This window comes from Trypanosoma cruzi, genomic scaffold (genome assembly GCF_000209065.1).
Source record: "Trypanosoma cruzi strain CL Brener 1047053517105 genomic scaffold, whole genome shotgun sequence".
Taxonomy (NCBI): domain Eukaryota; phylum Euglenozoa; class Kinetoplastea; order Trypanosomatida; family Trypanosomatidae; genus Trypanosoma; species Trypanosoma cruzi.
In genome coordinates this window covers 1-17689 of record NW_001849449.1, presented here as the reverse complement: position 1 = coordinate 17689, position 17689 = coordinate 1, and the positions used below count along the sequence as shown (strand labels likewise).

General features: G+C 50.2%; 10 protein-coding genes across 10 annotated transcripts, besides 38 other annotated features; all 10 read left to right on the top strand.

The window, feature by feature from the left end:
- Tc00.1047053506573.91 (coatomer delta subunit, putative) lies at positions 1-176 on the top strand (the record flags this gene model as incomplete). Its single annotated transcript, XM_803861.1, has 1 exon — positions 1-176. A coding segment is annotated over one exon (176 nt), but the record flags the coding sequence as incomplete, so codon positions are not given.
- Positions 1-12493: a sequence feature (heterozygous, non-Esmeraldo-like haplotype).
- Positions 248-302: a microsatellite.
- Tc00.1047053506573.81 (ribosomal protein L39, putative) lies at positions 901-1056 on the top strand (the record flags this gene model as incomplete). The annotated part of the gene is made up of 1 exon (XM_803860.1): positions 901-1056. One exon carries the CDS (start codon positions 901-903, stop codon positions 1054-1056), a length of 156 nt encoding a protein of 51 aa, XP_808953.1.
- Positions 1314-1345: a microsatellite.
- Positions 1425-1445: a sequence feature (AT_rich).
- Positions 1447-1480: a microsatellite.
- Positions 1664-2578, top strand: Tc00.1047053506573.70 (hypothetical protein, conserved; the record flags this gene model as incomplete). The annotated part of the gene is made up of 1 exon (XM_803858.1): positions 1664-2578. The coding sequence occupies one exon, from the start codon at positions 1664-1666 to the stop codon at positions 2576-2578; it is 915 nt and encodes a 304-aa protein (XP_808951.1).
- Positions 2847-2872: a sequence feature (AT_rich).
- Positions 2979-3018: a microsatellite.
- Positions 3284-5260, top strand: Tc00.1047053506573.60 (hypothetical protein, conserved; the record flags this gene model as incomplete). Its single annotated transcript, XM_803857.1, has 1 exon — positions 3284-5260. One exon carries the CDS (start codon positions 3284-3286, stop codon positions 5258-5260), a length of 1977 nt encoding a protein of 658 aa, XP_808950.1.
- Positions 5533-5672: a sequence feature (CT-rich).
- Positions 5676-5700: a microsatellite.
- On the top strand, positions 5791-7485 carry Tc00.1047053506573.50 (hypothetical protein, conserved; the record flags this gene model as incomplete). Its single annotated transcript, XM_803856.1, has 1 exon — positions 5791-7485. One exon carries the CDS (start codon positions 5791-5793, stop codon positions 7483-7485), a length of 1695 nt encoding a protein of 564 aa, XP_808949.1.
- Positions 7551-7576: a sequence feature (AT_rich).
- Positions 7694-7722: a microsatellite.
- Positions 7777-7836: a microsatellite.
- Positions 8056-8105: a sequence feature (A-rich).
- Positions 8171-8195: a microsatellite.
- Positions 8209-8246: a microsatellite.
- Positions 8335-8366: a microsatellite.
- Positions 8473-8520: a sequence feature (A-rich).
- Positions 8575-8596: a microsatellite.
- Positions 8691-8718: a microsatellite.
- Positions 8736-9761, top strand: Tc00.1047053506573.40 (hypothetical protein, conserved; the record flags this gene model as incomplete). Its single annotated transcript, XM_803855.1, has 1 exon — positions 8736-9761. The coding sequence occupies one exon, from the start codon at positions 8736-8738 to the stop codon at positions 9759-9761; it is 1026 nt and encodes a 341-aa protein (XP_808948.1).
- Positions 9756-9807: a microsatellite.
- Positions 9823-9852: a sequence feature (AT_rich).
- Positions 9896-9961: a sequence feature (T-rich).
- Positions 10088-10111: a microsatellite.
- Positions 10236-10259: a microsatellite.
- Positions 10332-10351: a microsatellite.
- Positions 10449-10468: a microsatellite.
- Positions 10469-10502: a microsatellite.
- Positions 10503-10590: a microsatellite.
- Positions 10645-10711: a sequence feature (G-rich).
- On the top strand, positions 10788-11165 carry Tc00.1047053506573.34 (hypothetical protein, conserved; the record flags this gene model as incomplete). Its single annotated transcript, XM_803859.1, has 1 exon — positions 10788-11165. One exon carries the CDS (start codon positions 10788-10790, stop codon positions 11163-11165), a length of 378 nt encoding a protein of 125 aa, XP_808952.1.
- Positions 11230-11304: a sequence feature (GA-rich).
- Positions 11331-11367: a microsatellite.
- On the top strand, positions 11432-12166 carry Tc00.1047053506573.30 (tyrosyl or methionyl-tRNA synthetase, putative; the record flags this gene model as incomplete). The annotated part of the gene is made up of 1 exon (XM_803854.1): positions 11432-12166. The coding sequence occupies one exon, from the start codon at positions 11432-11434 to the stop codon at positions 12164-12166; it is 735 nt and encodes a 244-aa protein (XP_808947.1).
- Positions 11609-11637: a microsatellite.
- Positions 12226-12254: a microsatellite.
- Positions 12255-12288: a microsatellite.
- Positions 12494-12725: a sequence feature (haploid, Esmeraldo-like haplotype).
- Positions 12726-16813: a sequence feature (areas not merged during assembly with more than two copies in the genome that could not be assigned to a particular haplotype).
- Positions 14091-14912, top strand: Tc00.1047053506573.10 (hypothetical protein, conserved; the record flags this gene model as incomplete). Its single annotated transcript, XM_803853.1, has 1 exon — positions 14091-14912. The coding sequence occupies one exon, from the start codon at positions 14091-14093 to the stop codon at positions 14910-14912; it is 822 nt and encodes a 273-aa protein (XP_808946.1).
- Tc00.1047053506573.5 (uncharacterized protein) lies at positions 15802-16326 on the top strand (the record flags this gene model as incomplete). The annotated part of the gene is made up of 1 exon (XM_803862.1): positions 15802-16326. One exon carries the CDS (start codon positions 15802-15804, stop codon positions 16324-16326), a length of 525 nt encoding a protein of 174 aa, XP_808955.1.
- Positions 16814-17689: a sequence feature (heterozygous, non-Esmeraldo-like haplotype).
- Positions 17235-17294: a microsatellite.

The window sequence follows — 17689 nt, the reverse complement described above, 5'->3', positions numbered from 1 at the left end:
GCGATGGTGCCGCTAGCGGAAGTGAGGTGTTTTTCCCCGTGGATGTCAGCTTCACCTCATGCAGGACTGTCGCGAAGGTGCAGGTGGTTGAGGTGGTGCGGACTGAAACCGGGACACCAGTGCGGTTCAGTCAAGAGTCCCGCCTCGTCACGGAATCATATACAGTTCCCGCATAGAGGGAATAGGGATGGGAGCGTCATGCGTGTGTGCTCCCTGTTTGGCTGGAGAAATGAAAACAATGAACAAGAAGAAGAAGAAAAAGAAAGAAAGAAAAGAAAAGAAAAGAAAAGAAAAAAAAAAAAGGTGATGCAGAAATGAACGTGTACAATATTGTGCGGTACCCTTTTGTATGGGATACATTTTGTTTTTTCTGTTATTTTTCTTCCGATTTCAATTATGTTTGAATTCTTGTGGCCCCTCTTTTTTTTTTTTCTTTTTTTTAGAATGATTTGATATACACGCATACATATAAATATATAAATGTGTGTGTGTGTGTGTGTTGTTGTGGTTGTTTTTTTTTTTTTTTTTATAGGACTCCTTCCTTCAATTTCCCTCTTTTTTTCTCCCTCTATTCCTCTTTATCACCATGCTGCATGCATTGCAGATAATAATAATAATAATATACGTACAGTATACATGAGTCAGAGGGTATGGCTGATGGATGGTCTTTTTTTTTTTTTTTCTTCTTGCGGTTGTTGTTGTTGTACACGCATGCACCTCCCAATTGTCTTCTTCTTCTCTCTCTCTCTCTTTTTTTTTATGTCTCGGTGTATTCTGCCATACCGCAATTACACGCCTGCGCAAATATATATAAATATATACAATACAACAACGAAACAAAAAAAAAAAGAGGGGAGGTAGAAGGGGTCAAGGGAGACAGAGGAAAGAAAGCAGACCGTCATGGGACGCTTTAAGCCGCTTGCAATTAAGAAAAAGTACGCAAAGAAGCTGAAGCAAAACAGGCCCGTGCCGTACTGGATTCGTCTTCGCACGGGCAATCGCATAAAGTGGAATGAGAAGCGCCGCCACTGGCGCCGTACGAAACTTCACTATTAACGTAAGGGGGAAAGAAGAGGAAGCGGGAAAATGGAGAAGGGCGTGCGACGTTGATGGCGGTGATGACAGACCCCCCTCCTCCCAAACCGCCTGCAGTTGTGAGTTTATTTATTTGTTTTTTTCTTTTGGCCGTTGCTCCGTCTCTCTCCGCTTTTAGCTCATTGTTGCCGGCTCCGCCCTCTGTGTCGTGTCCTGTCGTCTTGGGTTGAGTTGCATGCATACAAACACACATGCCTCTCTTCCATCATGGATGGATATATTTATTTATTTATTTATTTATTTATTTATTCCCTGCAATGTGGCGGGAAAAGGGGAAAGGCAGGGGCAAGGATACGCGGCTGGGAGGTGGACGGTCGATTGGCCTTTTGTTTTTTATTATTATTATTATTCAAAAATGAAAAATAAAAAATAAAAATAAAAATAATAACACCGCTACAAATGAGACTTTGACGTGGGCCTGACACGCTTCTCACGGCGGCCTTTTCCTTGTGACATTGGGCATTTATTTCATGTAAAGCACGTGCATGATTTTCATCTGCATTTTATTTATTACTAGACACTTTATTCAGGGAGGGGGGAGCAGGCGAATTTTTTTGTTGTTGTTTGAATGGATAAGTTGGCATCCCGCAGTGATGCGGCGCAGCCGTCATCTTCGTTGGATGAACAACTCCTGCGGCTCCTGCAGCAGCAGGTGGCCATAGAAGAATGTCTCAGTGGCCAGCGTGCTCTCATGCAGCGTATCACGGAGGGGTTTTCGGTTCTTCGAGAATGGGCCTCACGCCACGCCCACCACGATCTGTCTCTGCACGACCTTCTTGTGCTGGAGGCATACGGTGGCGGCAGTTTGTGTCACAACGAAGAAGCACCGCAGGAAGTGGAGAAAGAAGGTGATGAAGGTGATATTCACCGTGGGGGATATAGACACTGCGGGCCAAATGACATGGCCATTCCTGCTCCACATGATGACAGGAATGAAAATGGCAACGCGCACCATCCAGAATACAGCAAATGCGAGCGGTGGCAGCAGCAGTTGCAGGAGGCAAAGCGAGCGTATCGGTCATTTATACGAGCGCGTGTCTTGGATGAGGGATGTGCGGCCCCTGACAACCCAGCGCAGTTTCATGCGCTTACGGCAGACTCGTTTTATCTTCTTTTACCGCAATTAACAGAGATGCTGAAGGAACTTGTTGGCATCACGCCTGGAGCTGCACGGGTGCAGCAGCCGTCATCGTCATTATTTTCACTGTCAACCTCGCCTTCTTTTGCATCCCTGGCCGACTGTTGTGCGTCACTCGCTCGTGTTCTGCGGTTTCTTGAGCTTGGCCTGAAGCACTTTCCTGAGGTGCTCGACAACAGTCCTCTGCGGCCTTGCCTGGTACAGAGCTTATTGCAGCTGCAAGAAGATGGCAACGACCGCAGCCATACAAGAGAGGAGGCGGTGCTGCAGTTACGTCAACGTGCAGAGAAGTTGTGTGCCCACCTCCACCGCCTCCCTGTGGACGGTGTCCACAACTACGAATAAATGGGAAACAAAAGTGGCGGCGACTACTCATCATCACTTAACGGCTCCGCGGTGAGTGGGAAAAGAGGAATGGGCGGTGCTTTTACAGAGTTTTCTTGCTACTTTAAAAGTTGATTTTCAAAAGGAATGCCACGCACATGGAGGCATCGCACTCATCTGTCCCAAATACACATACACAGACGCATACACGCATACATGTGTATTTTGTTGTTGTTGTTGCTTTTCTTTTTTTTTTCTTTTTCTTACAGATTCCACGCACATGTCAATGAAAATTATTATTTTTATTTTTATTATGTTTTCTCTTTGGAAGTGATCTGCTACCTTTCCTGTGTGGCGGTTATTTACATTGGGAGCCGTGAAAGGCCTCCTCTCCTTCTTGTCTGTCTTTTGCTCCCTTCCCTTTTTTTTTTCTTTTTTTTCTTTTTTTTTTTTTCTTTTTTATATGTTTTATTTCCTCTGGATCTTTTGGCGCCGGGTGGTCTTTTGAGTGTTTACGCGCTTCCCCAAGTCAAAAAGAAATAAAACAATAAAATATATTTAGATATTTTGCTCTCGTGAATAATTCGCGGTGGTGCACATTTTTCAAAGGGACACACACACACACACTCACACGGTCATATTCACGTGCTGTTTGCTGCACGCGTGGGAAGGGGGCAGGAGGCAGCGGCGGTGGGTGGTTGTGGTAGTGGGGAGAGTAGAAGGAAAATGATTCATCTTTTTGTGGATGGGGATTATTTTCTCAGTGGCATGACGCCCACATCCGAGGAGGCGGTGCGGGGCGGCGTTGAGGACATGCTGGACGCCATCACGACCCAGCTGTTTGGTCAGACAAACAGAGGGACGGCAGCAGTGGCGGTTGAGCAACGCATTGTGTTTTTTTCCTCTTCCATCTTAAAGGCTTTAGAGGGGCAGCAGTCGCAGCGTGACGTGCTCATCACCGCACTGCGTCGCCTGCGCTTCCAGACGATTGTGCTCGACAGCATTTCAAGCCGCGCGGGATCGCCCGTGGATGCCGCGATATGCACTAAAACAATGTCGATCCTTGCAAAGGCCCATGGGGCCCTTAACGTCAATATCGGTGGCGGCGGCGGCGGAGGAGGGGGAGGGAAGTTCATGACGCTTGTGTACTTTGCGGCGAATGCGTACATATCCTCCGCGTTGGAGTGGGCGCATGACGCCGGGTGTGGGGTTTGTTTTGTCGTTTACAATGGCGACAGTGTGGCCGATGAGCTGATGGCGTACGTGAGCCCCACGTACGGTAGCGGCGGTGGTATTGCGACGATTGCAAAAGGAGAGGGGATTAACTTTATCCCCAACACAGGGGCTGCAAGTGCCGCCTTGGCGGCTTTGCAGCACGAGGGCAAAGAACTCCCACTAGCTGTTCTGATGCAGCTTAAACAACTGCAGCAGCGACTGACAGGTGGGGATGCTCAGGTGGGGAACACACGGAATGCTGCCGCCGTGCCTGGGACGGATTCTTCGGCATCATCACTAATTCCGTCTGCGTCTGCGGGTGGGGCGGCTTCACTGTTGTCACCTGCGGATGCCTCTTCCCGTCCGCACCCGCCGCCCATTGCGGGTGCCCCCGACCCTTTCCTTCCCGATGAAGATAAGTCTGCAGTCAAGAAGAAACAGCACACGACCGCCATAGATGCCACTGCCCCCTCATCCACCAGCACGGAGGAGCCGAAGTTGGACACGCTCACGCTGGGAACCGCAAAGAACACGGGAGATGATGCGAAGCAAACGGCACACGTCCTGCCGGCGGCCGGCACGACGACGCCCATGCGTGCTACGGCTACGCCGGATGTCGCAAAGCCAGCAGAAACAGCAACGACACCCGTGAGTATGGCGATGAATACAGCGACACCGTTGCCACATGCACCAACTGCAACGACCGATGCCCAGCCAAAAAGCACGGCAGTTTCTGCTTTTCCCGAGCCGGAGGTCTCCACGCGTCTCCCGGCCGGTTGGACCCTCATGTACGATCGGCAACGACGTCGTCACTTTTTTTTTTACACAAACGCCGACCGCGTGGTGAAGACCACATGGACTCACCCAGGCGGTCTCGAGGAGCAGATGGACTTGGAGCGCCAGGTGGAAATCTGGCATCGAAAGCAGCAAGAGTGTCGTCAGGCTGAAGCAAATGGAAACGAACGGAATGATCATACGAAACCAACGACGACAAGTACGGCAGCGGAGGCAACAACAGGAGCAGCTAGAGATTGGGATGAGTGTGTCGACCCCAAGAGCGGACGCAAGTATTACGTGAATCGGTATACCAAACAAACCTCATGGACACTTCCAACAGCAGTAGCGAGTGTGACTAGCAATAACCCTGCAATGAATGCGGCAGAAGTGAGACCAAATCCGATGGCCGCCACACCAAACACCAACACGCTGCCGCCCTTCTGGGAAGAGTGTGTTGACCCAAAGAGTGGACGGAAATTTTACGTGAATCACCAAACACGCGAGACAACATGGACGCGGCCGCAAGCGACTCCCGTCACGACACCACAACACGTACCGCAGCCGCACGCGCTGACGCCGTCACACGCTGTCGCCCCCGCTTCTATTATCACTGCGCTGCCGCCCTTCTGGGAGGAGTGTGTTGACCCAAAGAGCGGACGGAAATTTTACGTGAATCACCAAACACGCGAGACAACATGGACACGGCCATAAAAAAAGGAAAGGAAAAAAAGGAAAAAGGCGGGGGTGGGCGGGTGAGTGGTGGATGGCTGTTTTATGTTCTCTCTTTCCTTCTTCCTTCGTTTGGTTTGCGAGTTTATTTGTTTGTGATTGTGACTGACTTTTTTTTTCTTTTTTTGTGGTGGGGCGGGGAGGGGAGGGGGAGTTCGTTACGCTGCCCGAGGCCTGCGGTGCTACATGCCTCTACACTTACTCTTCTCTCTATCTATCTCTTTCTTTTTCTTTTATTTATGTGTTTGCCGAAGAAGAAAACAGGGAAAAAAAAAAAAAAGGAAGAAAGAAAGGGAATTCATTTGTGGAAAAACAAACAATAAAAAAAAAAGAGGGAAAAGAGGCGGAAATCCGACGGAAGACACATACACACAGAGAAAGGGAGAGAGAAAGAGGAATATACATACATATATATATATATAGCTGCTTACAGTGATATTGACTTGCTTTTTTGCCTGCGCCAACCCCTTTATTTCCTTTTCACCTCTTGCCAGTGCAGGTGTGTTTGGAGCATGCAGACAGTAGACAAACGCGCCGACGCCGTCCACAACGCAGACGATGTCGACATGCGGGAAAGTGTGAACGCTTTGAAAGGAAAGGAGCCCGCAGCTGCACTCGCAGTTGCCTCTGAACCACATATCGATAAGGCGGATGTTTCACTCTTTCCCAGCCCAGCCCACGGAAAAAATGAGAACGGCGGCAGTCGAGGGGGTCATCCGGCATACACGGATGAGGGGCGGCCGAGTCATGCATCGAGCGACGTTCGGAAGACTAACACCAACGAGGGTTTTAAAACTAATCGTTGCGATGCTGCGGGGGGGCCCTATCAAAATGAAGGGATTTCAAATCCGTCTGAGTATTTGCGGTGGCGACAACGGAGAAAAAATTTGACTTCCGCGGATTATTGGCGAGCGGCGGAGAAGGAGCGCGTCATTGGCCTTGGCACGGTCGGTCTCTTTCAAGATCAGCAGCCTGACAGCCCCCCGCCTGGAGAGGCGTCTGCGTGCGTCAATGGCACCATCATCGTGGGGCCACCGGGGTACGTGCGGAAGGTCAAAGACTACAATGATTGGCGTGAGAAGCACAGTGAACTTTTCTCCACCTTGAGAAATCAGGATGAGAGGGAGCGGCAGTGCATGCGTCTGCGCCGGCTCCACGAGAAGGCAAGACAGCGGGAAGAAGAAGAATATGAATATGCCTCCGCCGTCAGACGTCTGCGTAGGCGCGGGTGGTCGGTGTTGGGGAACGCTCCACGACAAGTGGATCACACACGGTTTAACCAAATAAAGGCCGAGCGTGAGGCCTTTCGTGCGGAATGTGAAGGGAATGTAGTGCGCAAGATTCAAGAGGCCTCAAAGCAACGTGAAAACATCTTACAGCAAGTTGCCATGTATAAAGAAGAGAAGGCACGTCAGGAGAATATTGTGCGGGATGCCGCACGGCAGGAGCGCGAGGAACAGAACGCCAAACGAGAGGAGTATTTAACGCTCCTTAAAGAACGGGCAGCCAACACACGGGCGATAGCTGAAGAAGAGCGGGAGTTTATTCGCGAGTGTGCGGCTACGGAAAGTAAATATCGGCAGAACCGTATCGATATTTTGCGTGAACGCGTCTTTGCAAAGACGTATACGAACGGCCTTCTCACCAACCTCTCAAGCACCTTGCGTGGAGCTGGCAGGCAGTACCCACCGGGGGACTGGCGCAACACCTTTAAGAGTCCGCTGCGGCGGCTACCCAACGCCAGCGACGATGCCTTTCGTAAGCAGTGGGTGACGGAGTTGCAGGAGGAGCGGCGGGCGGTGGCACGGGCGGAGGTGGAGCTAATGAAACGTCTGCAGACATCCGCCCAACGCGAGGCCGCATACCGCGACAATTGTGAGCGTGCTGAGGCCCTCCGCAAAGAGAAGGATGCATTGCGGGAGAGGAAAAAACAGCAATGCGAGGAAGTTCAGCTGTTTCACAAAGCTCTGCGTCAACAGGAAGTGGAAGGACAGAAAAGACGTGAAGAAGTCCTCCGTGCACTGCGTGAGTCAAAGCGGGAGGCGGCCTCGATTATTCGGCAAGCCATAGAAGAAGAAGAAATGATGTTTCAAACGCTGGAGGATGAAGAACTGCGGCAACTGCAGGAACGCGTGGCACAGATGAAGAAGAATAAAACGTTTCCACCTCGAATGGCTTTATCACCTCCTGCAGAAAGAGTTTTGTAACCAAATTGTGTGTTTGTATGAGCACCTGCCACATCCTTTTTCTTTATGTGTCTATGTATATGATGTATATATATTATTATTATTATTATTTCTGCCGCAAGATTCAGAATTTTATCCTCTATTGTACGCCTATAATCACTTGATTTTCGCAAACGCTTTGTGTCTTTGTTTTGCACTATAAGGCCTTTCTCTGGTCTTCCTCTTTTGGAAAAAAAAAAAAAAAAAAAGAAAAAAGAAGGCGAGTTTGATTTGATTTTTGGTGTTTATTTCAAAGACGTTCTTGTTTGTTTTTACTACTGCCACTACCACTACCACTACTACCAATACCACTACCACTACTGCTGCTGCTGCCCAAGAAAAACAGGTTGGTAGGACGATTATTATCACGGGATTTTCTTGGGTGGTTCATGTATCATGCGTCCTACTCCCCTCCCTCCCTCTTTCCCCCACCCCCTGCAGACACAAACATACACACAATGAAATGAACAAAAAATATACATGTATTTATATATAAGTCTGGCTGTCTGGCTGTCCGTCTGTGTGTATTTGAATTGACTGCATTTTTAACTGTTTGTTGTTGTTGTTTTGTCTTTTTTCTTCTTTTTTTTTTTCTTCATTTTAAAAGGAACGAAAAATTTGACGGGGTTGTGTGGAGAAATGAGGATAAAAATAAAATTTTGTCTGGTTTTTTTTTTGTTTTTTTTTTTTTTCTGTATTCCCTTTTTTATTTATTTTTAATTTATTTATTTATTTATTTATTTTTGTCTTTTATTTGTATTTATATATGCGTGGGTTCCTTCTGTTTGTTTGTTTTACGTTGCTCATTTTGTTTACATGCACCTTAGGCACTTTTTTCTTTTTCTTTTTTTTTTTTTTTTTTTCTCACCCTCTTATTTGTGTATTTACATGTGTGCTTTCTGCTGGCACAATCGCAGTGTAGGGCGGGGTGGTACGCCGTGCGGCATCCCCCGTGTGTGTGTGTTGTCGTTTTCTTTCTTTTTCTGTTCTTATTTTTTTTTTGTTGTTTTTTGTTTTGTCTCTCCATTTGTTTGGGGGGGTGGCGGCGGCGGAAGGGGGGGGGTGCCAGTTTGTGTGTGTGTGTGTGTGTGTGGGCACGTGTCTAGGAGCCAAAGCGTCACGGAGGGAAGGGGGTACAGAAACAAAGAGAGAAAAAGAGGAGTTGGGAGGCAAGCCGCCGAGATTCGTACATACAAGCATACATACATACATACAGATTGGTAGATCAATAGATGCGGCCGTTTGTTTGTTTCTGCGATGCGATAGGGAGGGGTGGTTTTATTATTACTGCACGGAGCGGGCGACGTTCATTTTTTCCCTCACCGCCGCCGCCGCCACCATTTCCGCCGGGAATTCGTCCGGCGCCTGCGGCGTCCGATGCAAAGCCGTTTTTTAGAAGCCGTGATGATGTGGTAAAAGATGCCAACTTACCGCCAGACGCAACGATGTTTGAGGCTTCCATGCCACTTGAAAAGAGAGACGCCAACAGCAAACAGACGGAAAAATCGCAACATTTTCACCCTCATCGACCCTCTTTCTTGTCCCCTGAAAAAATTTCCAAGCATTTCCCAATATCTGCCAAGTTTGCGGCTTCAATGGCAGATGTGCTGAAGATTCCGGTACCAAACAAAAATGGATTAGCGGCGGAACCATCAGCGACACTCGTACAGGAGTACAGGGAACACACCGTGCTTGGTTGGTCCCCTACTCAACTCTACGACGTTGTAGCGGATGTCTCACGGTACAGTACATTCCTTCCATGGTGTGTGGAATCGACTGTACACGAAGTGAGACGCCTCGATGATACGAATACGGCTGATAACAGCAGCGGCAGCGGCAGCGGCAGTAGCAGCGGCAAGAGTAGGGTCAGGGATGGGGGCGGCATTTGTGGTAGCGGTGATCCAATGGAAATGACGGCCACACTCACCGTTGGATTCTCCTTTTTTAAAGAGCAATACACCTCTCGTGTGTTACTTGTGCCCGAGAAGAAAGTGCAAGCCGTTCTTAAGGAGAGTGAGACGCAGCGTCGTTGTCCTGTTCTCACGGAGCTTAACTGCGTCTGGGAGTTCAGCCCTGTGCCAGGGCAGCCGCGACAAGTGGAGGTACGATTTCTTATCCGCTTTGCCTTTCATAACCCCTTGTATTCCAAACTAATCATGTCAAAAGTGGTAACCCTCATGACGCAAAGTTTTGAAAATCAGTGTGAGAAACTCCACGGCCCACCAAGTTGCCAACGTGAGCACCTCGTCACTAAATAAAAATAAAAATAAATTTAAAAAAAAAAAAAAAGAAATAAAACTAAAAGGAATACACACACACTTATATAAATATATAAATAAGTATATATAAGATGAGATCGACTTGATTTTTAAAGTCCAATGTTATGCTACCCAAAAATAAATAATAATAATAATAAAAAAGGAACGAAGAGAGATCAAAGGAAAAAATAAAAAAGAAACATATGCACAAAAGTGGGGAATGCGATGAAGTGGGAAAAAAAAAGAATAAAAAAAGTGAAGTCCAATACAACTGAAAGCGGTTAAAAAGCGATGGTAGTTGCGTCTCCTCTTGAGGAAAGCGTTTGATTGATTTATTTATTTATTTATTTCTATCCATTTATTCATGTATCTATCTATATATATATATGAATATGAATGGATTTGCCATCGATGCTTTCCTTTAATATGTGTGTTTGTTTGTGTGGGTTTGGGTGATTAGACATACATTTTGTTTTTTGTTTTGTTTTGTTTTGTTTTTTTACTGTTTGTTGTTGTTGTTGTTTCCTTTCATGTTTGGAATTTAGTTAATTTTTATCGTTGACGACTATGTGTTGTTGTTGTTGTTGTTGCGTTGAAAGTCGTCAATATATTTTATATTGCTGCCGCAATCACACATTTTGGTCACAGCGGTTTATGATTTTCTAATTTTAGAATGACCGTGTGGGCATGTACATGCATATATATATATAGATGGATAGATGGATGGATGGATAGATGGATATATGTTTGTGCATGTGCAGCCGCTCTTTCTAAAAATAAATCTTGTATATATATATATATATATATATGTATATGTGTGTGTGTGTGTGCTTAGCTCTTGCCTCTATCTGTGTGTAGATTTTCTTGTTTTGTTTATTTCAATCCCTTTTCCCTCACATTCCCCCCCCCCCCCTCCCTTCCCTTTTCCCCTCCCTTTGCTCATTCCCCTCATGCATCCATCTAACTTTTCTCTGTTTATGTAGCATTTAGTAGAGAGGGAGGGAGATAGATAGAGAAGGTGGAGGGATGCGATTGGCTACAAGTGGGTTAAAGCTGCTGGAGAGCACCGAGAGAGAGGAAAATGCGGGAGAAGTGGCAGCAGCTCTCATTGAAGCAAACAGTGAGTTAATGACACTTTTTTTCCGCCATATTGCAGTTTGCCCACCGCACGGACCTTTCAAGTATTACAGCGCCATCACCTTCACGGAGAGGGTGCGTCGTTGGATTGCGGCAAATGGTTCGGAAAGAAACGTTGTGACGCTGCAAGGATTAACCCCAACGGCGGTCCTTCACCTGATGGAGAAGTATTACAATACAAATCACCTACGGAGCTGGCCGTTGTTGTACGTGCCTGCTGAGATACGTCTGAAGGACGTGCTTGCGCTTCTGGGTGAGGAAAAGTGAAAGAGTGAGTGAGAGCGAGAAACACAGAGTGCGGCGCATTTGTCACTTCCACACACATGTACCGTCTTTTTTTTTTTCTCTTCCCCTCTCTAATTGGTTCTTTCTTCATACGTTTTTTATTTTGTCTCTTTTATTCTTTGTGTTTGTTGTTGTTGCCCGTATGCCTGTGTGTGTGTGTGTGTGTGTGTGTGTGTGTGTGTGTATAGGAAGTTTGTTTGTTTGTTATTTGGGAAATTTTTAAGGAAACCTTAACAGTGTCTGGCAAAATGTTCTCTTCAAATTTTGAGGGTCCTCTTCTGCGCCGCTCCATCCCATTCGTGGAGCGCTGGATCGCCGAGCTTGTCGCCGCAAGAGAAGCGTCCCTCGGCGGCACGAAGAAGAATGCAACACCGGAAGAAGCCCCACAAGCGGTCGGCGTAAAGGGATCGAAAAAGTATGGGAAGGCTGCCACTGTCGCTGCTGCTGCTGCTGCGGAGGAGGAGGAGGCATCTGGCAGCAGTATGTCCAAGTGTCACTTTGTGATCGGCAAGGTACTTGATGTGCGTCCACACCCAGAGAGCACGAAGTTATACATTGAGGAAATTGAGCTTGGCGAGCAGGCGGGGGGACGTCGCACCATCCTTAGCGGCCTGCAAGAGTACGTTAAGCAGGACGAGTTTATAAACCGTCTGGTGCTTGTCATTGCGAATCTGGAGCCGCGAAAGATCGGCGGTATTGTTTCAGAAGGCATGGTGCTTTGCGCCTCGCGTACAGAGGGCAACACGCGGGATGTCAAGTTATTGGAAGTGCCAGCCGGTACACCCGTCGGCGAACGTGTTGTGTTTGACGGTCACGACGGGCCGTTTGTGCCGGTTCTGAAGAAAAAGTTGGCGAAACACTTTGAAAAGGTGGCGGTTGACCTCAAGACGAATGAAAAGGGTGAGGTAGTGTGGGGTGACATGCCGTTTCGTACGAGCCACGGCATCATTACGGCACCCATACCGAATGGGGTCGTGTCATGATGAACGTTGCATTTTTTTTTTGAATGCGCCGAACAGGAAACGGAAGGGAAAGGAAAACCCTCCCTCCCACTCTCTCTCTCTCTCTCTCTGTGTGTGTGTGTGTGTGTGTGTGTGTGTGTGTGCGGCGGATGAGTTCTCCATCTATTCGTCACCAGGACGGAGGAAAGGAAGGGATCACAACAATAGAAGGGAGGAATGAAGGTAACGTGGAGGGGGAAATGATGGACCGAATATGTGTACACAGGCTGGAAGGGGAGTAAACGTGGTCGAGAGGGATGGTAAGGAAATACAAACAAATGATGCATGGGAGGATATGGAGGAGGAAAGAGGGATAATTGTGCATACCGCATATATAATATATGCATTGCATGTATTTATGTGTGCATTTATACACATGTGCGTCTTGACTCTCCTGTCCTCATTATTCGTTCCACACGGCATTAGAGAAGAAGCGTGGGAGAGGGTTTGAAGGAGTCTCTTCTTCCTCTTCCCTTTTTATTCTTCTCAGGGTGTGAGGATGAGGCAGCGACGCGCCCATCTTGGCTTAGTTAGCGTATTGCGTCCCGTTTTATCTGCTCTTGTCGTATTGACGCTTCTTACTTTTCCGTTCATTGTGTGGACATGAAAAACTGATCCTGAGCCTGCTCTGCCGTCGCAGCCGACGGTGAGCAAAGTGATCGCCCCTGCTGCCGCTCAAGGCAACATTCATGAGGACTCGTTAACAGTAGTGGTGGTGTCATATCCAATGACGAGGCGAAGAAATTGTTTGTTGCATTTTTTGAAGGCCACTCTGTATGATTGGCCGAAGGATGAGAGTCTTGTCCATGAGGTGCTGCTCGTGTGGAACGGCGTGAAGGAAACGGTGCCAGACGAATTGCTTGCGTTGAAATCGAGGTGCGGCAACCACCCAATTCCGTGGCGAATCGCTGGCTTGTCGCCTCTCTTCTCCGCACCGAAGCTGTGCTCAAAATCGACGATGATAGGAGCGTGTCGTATGATGCGGTACGGTGCATGTTTTCAATTTGGTTGCGATCCCCCTCCTCGCCTGTGGCGAGGGACGTGCGGGCCATTGTTGACTGCGGCAAAACAATGGAGCAGCGTAATTACAGCCTTTCGTTTGTTTATGTGGCACGAGAGCGGCTTCGAGGGATAGGCCTATCGTACAAGGTGGCTTTGCCACGGGCTCTTCTCTCCTCGCGTGTCTACTACGTTGTCTTTGAGGAGTCTTTTACCGGGCTGCTGATGTGCCCACGTACCCCAGCCTGACGAGTTCCACTTCCACTCGACAGGGTCCCATCCGTCTTATAGTGGAGGAGTTGCTCTGCGATGGCATTGCCTTCAACTACGCGGCGGCGAATGCCTCCGTTTCTTTCTTGTGGCCGCATGGAACGTATTCCGTGCGTCAACGTCGGATAAAGGCCACCCCAATGCTAGTAGAGGCTGCTGTGAAGTCGTTTCCGGAGTCTAGTGCTGCTGGGGCCCTCACGTTGGAGTCTGGTGTGAAGTTGAGGCGGCGCGAGTGCGCAACACGGCTTTCAATGCTCTGCCCACCGAACGGGGGCCGCACCCCCTTCCGTCTTGCGCACCAAATTTCGCAGACAACGTGCACCGTTGGCAGATAATGTGAAAAAGAAGGAATGGGGTGTTTCCCTGTTGTAACTGTTTGTTCACTTTTGGTCCCCGCTTGTTTTCCCGACTGCTGTTGCTTCGCGTGGCAGCCACGAATAAAGAGAGAACTTAAACTAAATTCCCCTGTCCTTGTTTCCTTGTGGCTCAATGGCGGGGCATTTTGACTGCGGACGGGAGGGATGCACGTTCGAGTCTCGTCGCGGATGTGTTCCTTTTCTCCCCTGCCATCGCTCTCCCTCCTTCCTGTGTGTTCATCCCTCTCTGCTCCCCATTTGGACCTTTTCATTGTTTGCAAATGGCGAGGAAGCTCTTTCTGTGGCAAAACCGCATTTCCAGTTGCGATAGTGTAATGCCGGTGCGAGTCTTCGTGACGCTGCCTCCCGCGGACGGACCGGCCGTGACGGAGGAAGTGCTGGCGCAGCAGGTGATGCAGGAGTTCATGGCAATGCGTCACGCCGGGTCGTCGGTGGAGCTGCTCTGCTCCGTGTCCTCCGCGCGCCTGCAGCAGACGATTGCGGAGCGCTACCCACTCGCGTACAATCGTCTTTTATTGGAGGGGCGTTGGCGCGGCAAGTGGCATTTCTTTGCGGAGGAAATTGTGGGACTGCGCTGCTTCCTCTACACACTGAGGGACTACGCTGAGACTAGAGATCTGGAGGTTCACGTCGCGTTCAGCGAGTTGCGGTGCTGTGTGAGGGACGAGGATGCCCGCGCGGTGCGGCAGGCGGACGGCAGCGTTGGCGCGCTACTGCGGGAGCATCTTCTCCAGAAGGACGCCTTGCATCGCTGGTGTGACGAGGCGGTGAGGGCGGCGCAGGCGGACGGTGGCGCGGGGGGTGCTGATAGAGCCTTGTGGCGGGCGCCTCCCCCTGCACCGTCCCTGATGAGGCTCGCGAGGCAGTTGCGTTCCTACGGGTGCGAGGGTGGAAATTTTGGGTGGCTTCGGCGCCGCGCCGCGAGGGAGGTTGCAGCGATCATGACGGCGAGTGACACGCCTGCGCGGCACATGAGTGCACTGCGGCTCCGCCGTCACGTCGCCCATTGTCTTCAATCGTGGGTGCCGGCGAACTCCGGCAGGCGATCCGCGAAGGACCTCTTCATGGCGGCTATGGGGTAAGAAGCGAGGGAAGGGGAGGGAGAGGAGCCATGCGTTGCGGAAAGGGTGCGGGCTGCTGCGGCCGCACCTCGTTGTCGTCACTTCAGTTTGTTGTCATGAAAGGGTTGTCGTTTTTGCTTTTTCTTCACAGGGGGTTTGGATTGTGCGTTCTCTTTGGTTGCTGGGTGGAGAGGGTGCGTGCGTGCTGTGCATTTAGAGAGTCTTGTGGGAGGACCGTGATTCGCGGCGGTGCGGCGGATGTGGTGGTGTGTGCGGGAGTGGCTCCGCCGCGGAGGGCAGGGAGCGAGGTGTCTCAGTTTGTTGTGGGAACTGCGGTGCATCGACTCACCGTCGGGCTCGTGGAACCCTCGCGCAACACTCAGGCGCGTGCGCTGGCACGGCAGGGCCGGTGAGGGAAGCTTGAGGAGCTGTGTGTTCTCTCCGCGATGGACGTGGGCTGCAGGGCGGCTGAGCGAGGCATCCGATGCCATTTGCCTGGCAGACAACGCAATGTGGCTCCGCTCTTGGACAAATGTGGGGACTTTTACTTGTCCTTTGTGCTGCTTCCTCTTTTCCCGTGAGACACGCCGCACACCCAACGCCCACACACCGTCGTTCCTGCTTGCGTATCTCCTGCGGGCTCGGCAACTCTTCGCGGGCGCGTGCCCTCCACGAGGAACGCGCACCCATTCCCGGTTCCCGGAACTGTAGTTACATCCACCGGAGCCTGGGGGCTACACTGTTCTCCTCCCTCCCCTTTTGTGTGCGTGTGGGGTGCTGGGTGCTGCTTCACGACCGTGTGTGTGTGTGTCACTGTAGTGCGGCACATTTATTTCTCTCTTGTTGTTGTTGTTGTTGTCCTTGCCCCACTGTGTGGATTGTCTCACATACTCGAGCGACTCTACGACGAATGATGATGGTGACTGTGCGGCGCCGCGTGGCGTGCGACCTGCTGGTCCTTGCGCTCTTGTGCTGCTGCTGCTTGTCCGTCTGCAGGGCTACTGCTTCGGAGGTGAATTCTACCATTGCGCCGGCAAAACCATTGGCTGATGTGGTAGTGTTTTGTCCGGGGACTGACGGTAAGTTGCGTTGGCGATTTCAAGGCGAGAAGGACTGGCGAAAGTGTGCGAGGAGGCCCGAAGAAGCCCCGGAAGTCAATGGTTACTGCGCACGGCTATGCAATTTCGCTGGAGACATATACAAGGAACCCGAAATTACCAGACTGTGCAATTCTGCCAGTAATAAGAATTTTGTTGCCTTCCATATGTCATTTGAGAAGCACGAGGATCTAAAAACCTGCAGTTTGGTGGAGGCACCCGAAGACTCCAGTCAGTCGTCCTCCGCCTCATCCGGCGACACCACCACTGTGTGGGTGCGCACGCCTCTGCTGCCGCTGCTGCTCGTCACCGCCCTTGTCTGTGCTGCTGTGCGGTGATTAGGATTAGTCGTGCATGTCCTTGCGTGGACGGCTCGTACTGTGTGTGTGTTTTCTTTTTTTCCTTGCTTGCTTCTGTTGCCCACACGCGGTGCCGGCCTCACTGCTGCGCGTCCCACGGACTGCACGAACGAGGATTGGAGGAAGAGGCCGGATGCCGCATGAAATGTGAGGAATGTTGTGTGGGGTAGTGGAATAATGCGATCCCTTTATTATTATTACATTTTTCGTTTGTGCAGGTGATATGTGTGCGCACCCGATCGTCTTTGGCCGCATGGCACATGCAATTCCTGCCGAATCAATTTTCTCTTTTTTTCTTTTTTTTCTTTCCGTGAGTCCTGCAGAAGTCTCACCCTTTTTTTCGTTTCATTTTTTTCCTGTTTTTTTGGTAATTCCCTGCGGATATGTTTTTGTCCCTGCCGTGTTGACTGTTACTTTGTGTCTTCTTGTCCCGTTTCCCGCCGCTGTCGGCTGTGCTTATGGCATTTCCCCATTTCTTCTGCTTTCTTCCCTGCTAGAGGCACCGATGGTCCGCGACGACGATTGTTTGTGCTCCCCTCTGCGATGGCACGAGGGTGACTGGGCGCCGGCCTGCTGAGCGCACTCGGAGGGGAGCGGACGGTGCGCGCGGTGCTCCGTTTGTGGGTTCGGGACGCCACCCACCGCCCCGGCTGTGGCCCAGCCGTCGAACTCCTCTTGTGGCTGTGTGCTGGCATGCCCTTCACCTTTGTATTTTGTTGCTGCGGGTGCGGATGGCAAGGCACAGGCACAAATGCACTGTTAGGGCGCTGCGGCGGCGCCGCTCCCCTCAGCGATGCCGGTGCTGTGTGCGGCTGCTGCCTCCCTCCGCGGCCATGGAGGGATGGGGGCCACGGAGGGACCGCACGGCGGTTCTCCCTCCCCCTCCCTGTGTGTGTGTGTGTGTGTGTGTGTGTGTGTGTGTGTGTGTGTGTGTGTGTGTGTGTGTGCGGCGGATGAGTTCTCCATCTATTCTTCACCAGGACGGAGGAAAGGAAGGGATCACACAACAATAGAGGGGAGGAATGAGGGTAACGTGGAGGGGGAAATGATGGACCGAATATGTGTACACAGGCTGGAAGGGGAGTAAACGTGGTCGAGAGGGATGGTAAGGAAATACAAACAAATGATGCATGGGAGGATAGGGAGGAGGAAAGAGGGATAATTGTGCATACCGCATATATAATATATGCATTGCATGTATTTATGTGTGCATTTATACACATGTGCGTCTTGACTCTCCTGTCCTCATTATTCGTTCCACACGGCATTAGAGAAGAAGCGTTGGAGAGGGTTTGAGGGAGTCTCTTCTTCCTCTTCTCTTTTTATTCTTCTCAGGGTGTGA